Genomic DNA, 12,047 nt, shown 5'->3' on the forward strand with positions numbered 1-12,047 from the left:
AAAACGAACACTGCCTGCTGAGCGATGTAGTCCGGCTAAAAGCCCTGCTACCCAATGCTCAGTCTGGTGTTACCTTAGTAAATGCAGCCTAGGAGAATGCCTGTGTCCCACCTTACATGCGACCGTCAGCTCTGTGTCCCTCCAAAGGCTATGTGCACCTGTACAGAGTGCCTTAATAGCCTGCAGCTGGCCTGAGTGGGAGTCTAAGCACCTGTGCTGACGTCCCGCCCCCCCCCTCGAATTTCGAAAAAACGAGCTCTTCCCGCGCTGGCCGACCCTCTGGAAACACTATGGAGGAAGGCTGGGGGAGGGGGAGGAGGGAGAGAGGCCGGTAGTGAAGGGCCTGCCTGAAAACGGCAATGGCGGCGGAGGCGGTGGTGCCTGAGTGGTATAACTGCTGTCTAGACCCCTGTGGCCTCCCCCTAGCCTGGGGGGAACATTCAATCGTGAGAAATCCCCCCATCCATCCTACCTTGAGCCGGAGACGCTGTGAAGCATGAACACTGAGACAGACATCAGCATGTGAAGGTATGTGCTCTTGGCAGCCCCCGGTGGTCACAATAGGCATAGCATGCATTTACCTTAAAGGAGAAAACCTACTAGAATTAGAAAATTCTGTGGAATCTCCTCTTACCTTATCCAGCCGCAGGGTTCAGTTTACACAGACCCAATCTTCACCTCTCACGGTGGGCTCCGTTTGAAAAAAACGTCAGAGACATGGCCCCCTACGAATAGGGGGATCCTGCAGTTCTGGCCTGTAAAGCACCCAGCTAGAAATTAGGCTAGAAAACCATTTTCTAATATGCGGGGTCAAGCTCTATAAAAAGAGGAAGCGTTACAGGTAAAACCTCGTTTCTTCGGACACGAGGCCCGGGTACCATCCAATTCGGCCATGAAAGGACACTTTGAATGGATCCGGTCTGCCTGGTTTTGCCCCAGTATAGGATATAGGATATTCCCTTTGGAGCTCAGCACAGGACATCTTTACACGTCCATCACCTAAGACACTGGCGTAAAAACTAAGGTATCCCTGCAAGGGGAGGGATTATATAGGGGGTTGAACTTTCTGATAGGGTGTGCCAGTGTCCAATCACCAGTGATACCTATATAACCCATCAGTAATTACTATGTCTCTGTGTCCCGTGATGTTCGAGAAAGAAAAAAATGTTTGCTGTAACTGCTTATAAAAGTGTGAGCTGGAGTTTGGCTTCAATGTGTTAGTGTATCTAAATCTGCTATTACATCTAACACTCTCCTACCCCCAAACTGACAACAATGTTCTCCAAAGGTGCCCCCTGTGCTCCTTCATCCAGTGTGGAGGCACTCTAGTACAGGAGGTGCTTTACTGGCCAGATCACCAGGTGAGAACAAAGGGAAAAAAGCCCCACAAAAAAAAGAAAACTAATACAGCCACCACATCAAATGATTGGTAATCTGCAATTCATTTCTGTTTTTGGGTTTAATACCGTTTTAATGCAGAGAATGCATTAGGTAAATACCTTTAGAGTTTAGAACCACTTTAAATTGATATGTACATTTTCAGCCCCAGGAGTCCAGTGTAGTGATTATAGCATAGGGCTTTCCAAACACTTAATCCTATTCCTCCCTCTACCATGTCCATAATCCTGCTATGGCAGCCAGGAATATACTTGAAAAGACAATCCTTCCATTTCCATTACAGGCAAGATTCTCTTTTTTAATTGCTTTTCCTATGCAGACAGCATATAGAAGAAAATGACAGTGGGCAGCCTTGAGTTGCAGACAAATGAATAAATGAAAACACAATCTAAGCAATACTTTTGAGGACATCCCCAATGAATGACCTACATACCAGATTCTCATTGGTCAGCCGGGTAATCTCATGCTGTAAACTGGCTTCAATTCGAGCCTCAGGAGGCAGTTGCAGGTTCTGGGCAAGTAGCTGTTGCTGGCGGTTGTTTTCCTCCCGTAGACCCTGGATCTCTCCCTTGAGAGCTTCCAACTCATTCTCATAGCTCTTCTTCTGAGTTTGGAGCTGTGACTCTAGAACTCTAAACGGCAGTATAAAAAAGTCAATATTTGCTATACATCTCTTGGCTTTTTCTCTGTATGAAAGTAAAGCAGCAGAATTAAAGCATCAGCCCCATTCACCATGGCAAAACACACAAACCCATAAACGTTTTCTATAAGTAGTACTGGGTTTAAAACAGGACTGTTACATAAACCATCCAGGACAAACACATTGCTGGGTTAGTTTTATTCCATTCATATTGTCCCTAGTGCATGTATCTGTTTGGCTAGTGCAGGGGCATTAGACTGTGAGCTCCCTTAGAGGTAAGAATCTGGAGTAGATGATCCTACATAGAATATAAAACAATTAAAAATCAAGGTCACATAGTATAAATTATTAGAAAACATTTGTGTGTATTGATTATGATAAAATAAAGAGAGGACACATCCTCTGCTGGGTAAAATGCTAATGTGGTTTACTACATCATTGCTGTTTTTTTATTTAAAGAGTAACTAAAACTTTTGTTGAGAAACAAACATTCCCGTCTGGGTGATCTATGTACATTGCAAGGGTTTTAACAAACTTTGTTGCAAAGTCCTGCCTTTATTCTGAAGAAATCACAGTTTGTTTCTCTGTGCCCATGTGCTAAGTAAGTCAAATGGGAGTGGTTTCATAATTATCAATCAACTGCAACACCTGATCACCGTGATCAAGAGTATCTTACCAAAAATGACATTTGTGTTGCAGGGGATGCCTGAAATCTGACTTGTGTGCAGACTTCTAGGAAAATTAGTGAGCCAATCACACAAGCAGGAAATTATGTTTCTGAGGGGCATTTAGCATTCTGTACACATTCTGTCTACAGAACACCTCCAGGTAGCCATATTGCTGTAGATTGAAAAGGAAAGGTAATTTTTAATAAAATTCAATTACAATATGACTTTTGTTGGAATTTTATGTGATAGACCAACACAAAGTGGCACATAATTGTGAAGTGGAAGGAAAATGATAAATGGTTTTTAAAAACTTTTTACAAATAAATATGTGAAAAGTGTGGTGTGCATTTGTATTCAGCCCCCCTGAGTCAATACTTTGCAGAACCAGCTTTCTCTGCAATTACAGCAGAGAAAGCTGTAGGAATGTCTCTACCAGCTTTGCACATCTAGAAAGGGACATTTTTGCCCATTCTTCTTTGCAAAATAACTCAAGATCTGTCAGATTGGATGGAGAGCCTCTGAACAGAAATTTTCAAATCTTGCCACAGATTCTCAATTGGATTTAGGTCTGGACTTTGACTGGGCCATTCTAACACATGAATATGCTTTCATCTAAACCATTCCATTGTAGCTCTGGCTGTATGTTTAGGGTCATTGTCCTCCTGGAAAGTGAACCTCTGCCACAGTCTCAAGTCTTTTGGAGACTCTAACAGGTTTTCTTCTAAGATTGCCCTGTATTTGGCTCCATCCATCTTCCCATCAACTCCGACCAGCTTCCCTGTGGAAGAAAAGCATCCCCACAACATGATGCTGCCACCACCATGTTTCACGGTGGCGATGGCGAGTTCAGGGTGATGTGCAGTGTTAGTTTTCCGCCACTCATAGCATTTTGCTTTTAGGCCAAAAAGTTCAATTTTGGTCTCATCTGACCAGAGCACCTTCTTCCACGTGTTTGCTGTGTCCCCCACATGGCTTCTCACAAACTGCAAACTGGACTTCTTATGGCTTTCTTTCAACAATGGCTTTCTTGTTGCCACTCTTCTATAAATACCAGATTTGTGGAGTGCATGACTAATAGTTGTCCTGTGGACAGATTCTCCCACCTGTGCTGTGGATCTCTGCAGCTCCTCCAGAGTTACCATGGGCCTCTTGGCTGCTTCTCTGATTAATGCTCTCCTTGCCCGGCCTGTCAGTTTAGGTGGACGGTCATATCTTGGTAGGTTTGCAGTTGTGCCATACTCTTTCCATTTTCAAATGATGAATTAAACAGTGCTCTGTGAGATGATCAAAGCTTGGGATGTTTTTTTTATAACCTAACCCTGCTTTAAACTTCTCCGCAACTTTATCCCTGACCTGTCTGGTGTGTTCCTTGGCTTTCACAATGCTGTTTGTTCACCAAGATTCCCTAAAAAAACCTCTGAGGGCCTCGCAGAACAGCTGTATTTATATTGAGATTAAATTACACACAGAAGGCCCCATTTACTAATTAGGTGCCTTCTAAAGGCAATTGGTTCCACTAGATTTTAGTGAGGGGTATCAGTGTAAAGGGGGCTGAATACAAATGCACGCCACACTTTTCAGATATTTATTTGTAATAACTTTTGAAAACTTTTTCCTTCCACTTCACAATTATATGTCACTTTATGTTGGTCTATGACATAAAATCCCAATAAAATACATTTACATTTTTGGTTGTAACAAGGGGTATGAATACTTTTTCAAGGCACTGTATATTATTTTTTTTGCTATTTTTCTCCCAGGAAAGTGGAGTTACCCTTTAACTTTTAGGGCTCCCTTCACTAGTGGTTGTGAGGCAGTAAAATCTGGCGGTTAGCTTCAGATGGCCGTAGCTGGGGGTTTTCACAAATGCCACGGCTGTGATGCTTTGCTTCATGGATGTGGCAAGAATTATATCCCCTATTGCTTTTGGTGGGTGCTACTACCCATCGATCATGACCCACTCAAGTGAATAGGACTGCTCTACACATGGTTGGGCCTTGCTAAGGTAAGGTTAAAGGGGTTAAAGCAGGTGGTGAGGAGGAGATACAACACCTCCTCACCGCTGATCAAATGCACTCTTCACCAAGAAAGCACGTGTAAACGAGACCTTACAGTATCAATTATGTGACATGTTACAGTTGCACTGGAACATGGCTTTAAAGCAGAACTTCGGGCAAAAAATGTTTTCCATGTCCTTGTTGCTGATCTCCTACCTTCACCAAGTTTGCCATCCATGTTCTTCTGAGCTCTGTAGTTCCGCTTTAATAGGCTGCTGAACTTGCGGAAAAAAACGCTATTACCTGGGGATTTCCTGTTTGTAAGACTGCTGGCTTCTATCCCTCTCCTAAGCCCAGCCGGCAGTCTGACACGCCCCTTTGTAGTCCTCTGAAAGAACAGGGAGGAAGCAGACATGTAGTGGGCGGAAAGGGTCTCACAGCCCCCGGTCTGTGCCGCCCATGGAGGAGGTGTCCTCCTTCTCCTCCCTGCCAGCAATCTGCCCCTTCACAGTCCCAGCCACATTTCCCCCCTGCACCAAATGGTGGTTACTGATATTCGGCATTGGTGGTCCCTGACATTCGGCTCTGGTGGTCCCTGACATTCGGCTCTGGTGGACACTGACATTCGGCTCTGGTGGACACTGACATTCGGCTCTGGTGGACACTGACATTCGGCTCTGGTGGACACTGACATTCGGCTCTGGTGGACACTGACATTCGGCTCTGGTGGACACTGACATTCGGCTCTGGTGGACACTGACATTCGGCTCTGGTGGACACTGACATTCGGCTCTGGTGGACACTGACATTTGGCAATGGTGGACACTGACATTTGGCAATGGTGGACACTGACACGTTGCACTGGTTTGTATTTATAAGGCTGTAACTTATCATACTGTGTGTTATGTATGGCTTGGTGGCTGCAGAATGAGGGGTGTGATTTATGTTGAAGTGGGCAAGTTGAGTTCACATTTGTATGTACAAGCCAAGTGTACCTTCCACATTCACTCCCATCCCAAGGATTCAATGGAAATGTAGTCTGATTACAGTTAGAGAGAGAAGAGGATATGATGCAATCACTGTTCTAAGAGATCCTCCCTGCCAGAAAAGATCATGCATTTTTTGAATCACAGAGCTGACTTCCTGAAAATTCAGTCATATCTCTTAAATAGTAAGAAATTTCACAAATGTAATAACTGTTTAGTGTTTTGTGGGGGGGGGGGGGGGGGGGGTGGTGTACTATTAGGTGAATTTTTTGAAAATCCCGGAGTTCTGCTTTAAATCTAGAGGGGAGGCTAACAGGACATGGCCTATATATTTAAATGGATCTGTACTAAAGTAAATTGGCATCAGAAATCAGAAACAGACACCCAGATGGTGCTCATAAAGGTATTTACTTCCTCCCCTCCCCCTCCTATACCTCACTATTGGTCAGCGAAGACATCCTACACAATGAAGGACCCACAGTGAGGTGTGAAATTTTAACTTGATATTTGGATAATAGAGCACTCCAGGTTTTGGGCTCCACTATAGAAGGTAAAGCCAGACAGAGATGGATGGCAATTCAGCTGGTTCAGCAGGGACCGCCCGAATATCGATCCGGCTATGGGCAGGCTGGTTGTACAGACGCTGATCTCTCAATCAACTTGTGCACAACCAGCCTGTTGTAAAATGTTTGCTTAATCAGTGCTGGCAGTGTTGATGAGTGTATTCTGATGGTGGGGAAGTGTCCCTGCTGTTAGAATACAATAGCTCAGTGACAGGGATTCCCCTATCCACCTCGAATGTGTGGACGGGGCGAGGGGGTGGGGGTGGGTGGATGGGCTCGAACAGAAGAAAACTAATCATGTTTGGGCTGTCTAATGCATCATGACAGTTTATTTTTGTTAACTTTCAGCACCAGTACACTTTAAACATGTTTTATCATTGATCAAGGTGTACAGTGTCTTGGAAAAGTATTCATACACCTTTTCACATATTTGTAAAATAAAAAAAAAAAAAAAAAATGAAAGAAAACCATTTAGGCAGCACAGTGGTGTAGTGGGTAGCACTCTCACCTAGCAGTAAAAAGGGTCGCTGGTTCGAATCCCAACCACGACACTACCTGCCTGGAGTTTGCATGTTCTCCCTGTGCCTGCGTGGGTTTCATCCGGGTACTCTGGTTTCCTCCCACACTCCAAAGACATGCTGGTAGGTTAATTGGCTTCTGTCCAAAAATTAGCCCTAGTATATGAATGTGAGTTGGGGACCTTGGATTGTGAGTTTCTTGAGGGTAGGGACTGATGTGAGTGTGCGATGTATGTGTGGTGCGCTGCATAAATTGACGGCGCTATATGGGTACCTTAAATAAATAATAATATAATAGATGAGCATCTTAACGACACTTAACACTCACTCAGGTTGAACTGGATGGACTGGTGTCTTTATTCAACCTTACTAACTATGTAACTATTTATCATTTTCTTTCAATTTCACAATTATATGCCACTTTGTGTTGGTCTATCAAAAAAAAAAAAAAAAAAACACCCAATAAAATACATTTACAATTTTGGTTGTAACATGACAAAATGTGGAAAATTTACAGGGGTATGAATACTTTTTCAAGGCACTATAGAGGCAGACAGCTATCATAGAAAAAAAGTTCTGTAATTAGGTAGAAATTGTGGAAACAAATTCATTTTTTAGGAAGAATGGCTGAGATGAATTATAAGTGTCTATATTAAAGCAGCAATAGCAGCATTTGTGTACTGCAATACCTTTATTTAGCTACAGCTTTTAGGCATCATTCATAATGTATGTGTTAGCTCACTGACACGCAAGATGCAAAGCTTCAAATAGGTAAGGCTTTTGTCCCTATCCCGTATAAATAGAACAAAATATTGTATAGCTGGAATAAAGCAAACATGCAGGCAAATACTCAGAGACACCACTGTAGAAATGTAGAAGGCTTGTTAACATGCTTACAAGAAAACCCAACCACAAGCTAAGAGTGTAACTCCACTTATTTCCTCACTTTTGGACAAAACGATATTATCGGGTAAGTAAAACAAACTTTGCAAATAGAACTATTTACCAATCTTGTTCCAAAACACCTATACCGGCTGTGGAAGGACTCATTGTGCCCAAAGAGAAAGTACTGTACATTTTTTCAGTTCCATCTACATTTACCGTAAATAATAGCAAGTAGAACAATATTAGCAAGTGAAAATACCAATTTTACGCTTGGCTTGCAAGAACAGGGCAGCTTCTGACTTTATACTGGATGATAATAAGCCCCTTCAAGGCACCCATTATAACACATGGAGATTTAGCATTTTGTTGTAAAATCTCTAATCTCTATGAGTGGGTCCATTCTTTTTCTCCTATCTGTAAGAAAATTAACTATGAGCTGAAATTGGGAATTAAACCAATTCTCGGTGCTGTGAGGAGTGTTTGAAAATGGGAACTTATAACCTTGACCATCATTCTTGGGGAAATATCTATGGTGACCATTACTACATTTGACAATCGAATGTTCGCATGGATACCCCAACTGCTTAGGAAAACATAATCTGTACCAAAAATAATGTAAAATTGGGCATGACTTTTTTTTTTAAATTAACCACTTCAGCCCCGGAAGATTTCCCCCCTTAACGACCAGGCCATTTTTTGCGAAACGCACAGCGTTGCTTTAACTGACAATCGCGTGAACGTGCGATGCTGTACCCAAACAAAATTGACGTCCTTTTTTTTTTTTACCACAAATAGAGCTTTCTTTTGGTGGTATTTGATTACCTCTGCGGTTTTTATTTTTTGCGCTATAAACAAAAAAAGACAGACAATTTTGAAAAAAACCCAATATTTTTGCTATAATAAATATCCAAAAAAAAAAAAAAACTAAAAAAAAACCTCAATTTCTTCATCAGTTTAGGCCAATATGTATTCTTCTACATATTTTTGTTAAAAAAATAAAATAAATCGCAATAAGCGTATATTGATTGGTTAGTGCAAAAGTTATAGCGTCTACAAAATAGGGGAAAGATTTATGGCAGTTTTATTAGTTAATTTTTTTTTTTTTTTACTAGTAATGGTGGTGATCAGCGATTTTTAGCGGGACAGATCGGTGACATTTATACAGCAATCAGTGCTATAAAAATGCACTGATTACTGTATAAATGACACTGGCAGGGAAGGGGTTAACACTAGTGGTGATCAAGGGGTTAAAATGTGTTTCCTGGGAGGTGTTTCTAACTGTGGGGGGAAGGGACTGACTGGGAGTACAGAGAGATCACTGTTCCTAATCACTAGGAACAGACGATCACACTGTACTCCCCTATCAGAATGGGGACCTGTTTGTTTACATTGACAGATCCCCATTGTGGCTCTTTGTGGAGCGATCGCGGGTGGCCGGTGGACATCGCGCTCACCAGCAGCGCGCATCAGCTCCCGTGCAGTGGGCATGCGCGTGCCTGCTATAGCTGTTAAAGGGCCCGCTGTATCGGTACGGCGATTCACAGGAATGAGCCGACCTGCCGCAGTATAATGACGGAGGCTGGTCGGCAATCGGTTAAAGTGTAACTAATGGTAAAAACTTTTTTTGTTTTTTGATAGAGAAAGGGAAGGTTATAAACCCTGTCACTTTTTTGTTTGCCATCTGTGTCCCATAGGGGAGAGTTCCCTTCACTTCCTGTCCCATAGTCAAAAACAGGAAGTGATAGAAAATCCCTCCAAAATGAGGGAATCCCAAGGTGTCACCAGAATTAGTGTCCCCATTGGAAGATTTCCCAGCTATTACTGTTCTGATGTCAACCAAAAATGTGGGATTTTCTTTTACTTTAACTTTCAATGATAACAGTAAATAGGACAAAAAGTGGGTGCATCTCCTTAACAGGAGCACAGGCAGCCTTAAAAAACTTTCTAATCACTTTCTACTCGAGATCTTTCAAATTTCACATGTTGGTAGAATAACTCTTCCTCTAAAGTAACTCTCCATCTTCTTTTTCCATTACAAGAAAATAATGGATTCCAAGCTTAAGCAACATAAGTTCTTGATGAAGGAGGTGTGCATGCTCTCCAAAACCCACAGAAGTCTACAGAATATTTATGAGATAACAAGGTTGTCAATGTTGTCATCTCCATAACCTTCTGTGGATGTTGAACAGCCTGCTCTCCTCCTTCATCATCAACTCAATGATGGCATATTGCTTCTGCTTTGAATCCATTATTTACCTGCAATGAAGAAGAACAGTTACTCCAACAACATGTGAAATTTGAATGACCTACGTAGGTTAATGAAAATGTTATGCCCACTTTGGGAATAGTCCTTGTATTTTAACTCTATATATTATCCAGCCTGCTTGGTGGATACATTATACAGTCTGTATAGGTATAATGGAACTAGATGGGTATACACATCTTACAAAATTAGACAAATCAATGCCCAGGCTTTTAATATCAAACTTTGTTAAAGATTCTGAGAAAAAGTGGACTTATACTTTAAGTTCCAGAAAAAAGACACCACAGTGAACTGTTAAACCTGCACCAATTGACATTATAAATAGTTATTAATACATTTTTTTTCAAGGATATTCTTTTTAAAAAAACTGAAATTTAGTAGTATCTTTAGGTGTAAAAAGATAAAAGAATTTCTAGGAATTGTTTTCTCAAGCAGTACCATGAAGATTTAACAGTATGTTCAGGGACAGGTGGTTACCAATAAACTGGCTTGTATACTGCATAAAGAAATCAGGCACACCATGTGAGCCAAAGTGACCATTTCTGGCAGCATAGTCCACAATCCATAATAGAGGAGTGCATAGTTTAATCTCTGGCCATTGTTAGTAATAGGCAAAATGCAGACCACAAATTCCCAGAGTGAGAAATTAGGTAACCTGTTGGCCTGTTTTAACCCTTCATACACCAGCCAGAGCTCTCCGTCCTCATTCAGCATATGGAAGTCTTGAGGTAGGGTTCTTTAAAAAAAAATGATTACAAAAAAAACAAAGAAAAATAAAAGGGAAAGAGAAAAAAAAAAGAACAACTGAAAAATGGATTGATGGAAAAATGAGAGAAATATTAAGGAAACCTGCCAAGAGAGAAAAAAAGAGACTGCAGTTACTGACTTCCCTCTGAAAATGGTACTGACCTGGCTATCAGGTTGATCCTCTTCCTTTAAACTTTTAAGTCCTCAACAGGCATGCAGATCAGTATTTCTGACTTTGCTCTGACTTTACTTGCTGCATACTTGTACCAGGGGAGTATTTAGGCCTGAGCCAGCCAATTAATACTTTCAGAAGGAAGTCAGCAATAGTAGCCTCTGTATTTCTCACATGACTGGTATACTTTTAAGACAAATGAAAATGTAACAATGATTGGCACACATAAACCAAGCATACAAAGCAAGAATGGACAAAGATAACTTTGGAATGCACTTGAAAACAAAAATCACACCTACATATTGAAAGCTATCATGAGTTCAATTTTAATTAAATAAGTACTCTGACTCTAAAGCTCGGTTCACACTGGAGCGACTTGTCAGGCGACTTAGTCGCCTGACAAGTCGCGCTCCATTCAGTGCAATGAGACAGTTCTAATCGGAGCAACTGAAATCGCTCCGACCTTGAAAAAGGTTCTTGTACTACTTGCAAGCCGCGCTGAAGTTGCGCTATGCGGGACGGCTTCAGACGTGTGACTTTGGGGCTGCCCCAGTGTGAACGGAGACTTAAGGTCCTCATATTAATTAGGAGAGAATAGTAATATTCCATTCTCCAATCCACCAAATTTGCAAAATCATTTTGATGCTACTCCTTTTTATTGTGCATTACATCCATGTTTATTAAATAGTTTCATTTTTAATGGCAGTCACTTTAAAGTTACATGACAGTGTTGGTATTTGTGATGGCTAAAAAGGCAACATCGGCCCCATATCCAGTCGCTGTCCAAAGCTTGCCGCCTCAACCTCCACAACATCTCCAAGATACACCCCTTCTTAACCAACGACACCACAAAGCTTCTAATCCACTCCCTGGTCATCTCTCATCTCAATTATTGCAACACCCTCCTCATTGGCTTACCTTTAAACAGGCTATTCCCCCCTTTAGTCCATCATGAACGCTTCTGCCAGGAGTATCTACCTTATAAACCGCTCAGCGTCTGCTACACCCCTCTTTGCCAATCCCTCCATTGGATGCCACTCAACCAATGAATTAAATTCAAGCTACTAACCATAACTTACAAAGCCATACATAACTTGGCCCCCAGCTACATCACTAACCTGGTCTTAAAATACCAACCAAATTGTTCTCTTCGTTCCTCCCAGGACCTCCTGCTCTGTAGCTCCTTTGTCACCTCATCCCATGCTCGCCT

At 41.8% G+C, this 12,047-nt stretch overlaps 1 protein-coding gene across 8 annotated transcripts in view; it reads right to left on the reverse strand.

Moving 5' to 3' along the window:
- MYO5A (myosin VA) overlaps positions 1-12,047 on the reverse strand; it is a 290,881-nt gene that overhangs the window by 43,269 nt on the left and 235,565 nt on the right. For 6 of the 8 annotated variants that reach the window (XM_073618728.1, XM_073618727.1, XM_073618732.1 and 3 more), the window contains exons 30-31: positions 10,574-10,654; positions 1,832-2,030 (exon numbers count right to left, since the gene is read on the reverse strand). In XM_073618728.1, coding sequence (XP_073474829.1) covers positions 1,832-2,030; positions 10,574-10,654 — 280 coding nt within the window. The remainder of the gene's footprint in view (positions 1-1,831; positions 2,031-10,573; positions 10,655-12,047) is intronic. The other 2 variants (XM_073618731.1, XM_073618733.1) reach the window with 1 other exon arrangement.

Source organism: Aquarana catesbeiana, linkage group LG03 (genome assembly GCF_042186555.1).
Source record: "Aquarana catesbeiana isolate 2022-GZ linkage group LG03, ASM4218655v1, whole genome shotgun sequence".
In the NCBI taxonomy this organism is placed as follows: domain Eukaryota; kingdom Metazoa; phylum Chordata; class Amphibia; order Anura; family Ranidae; genus Aquarana; species Aquarana catesbeiana.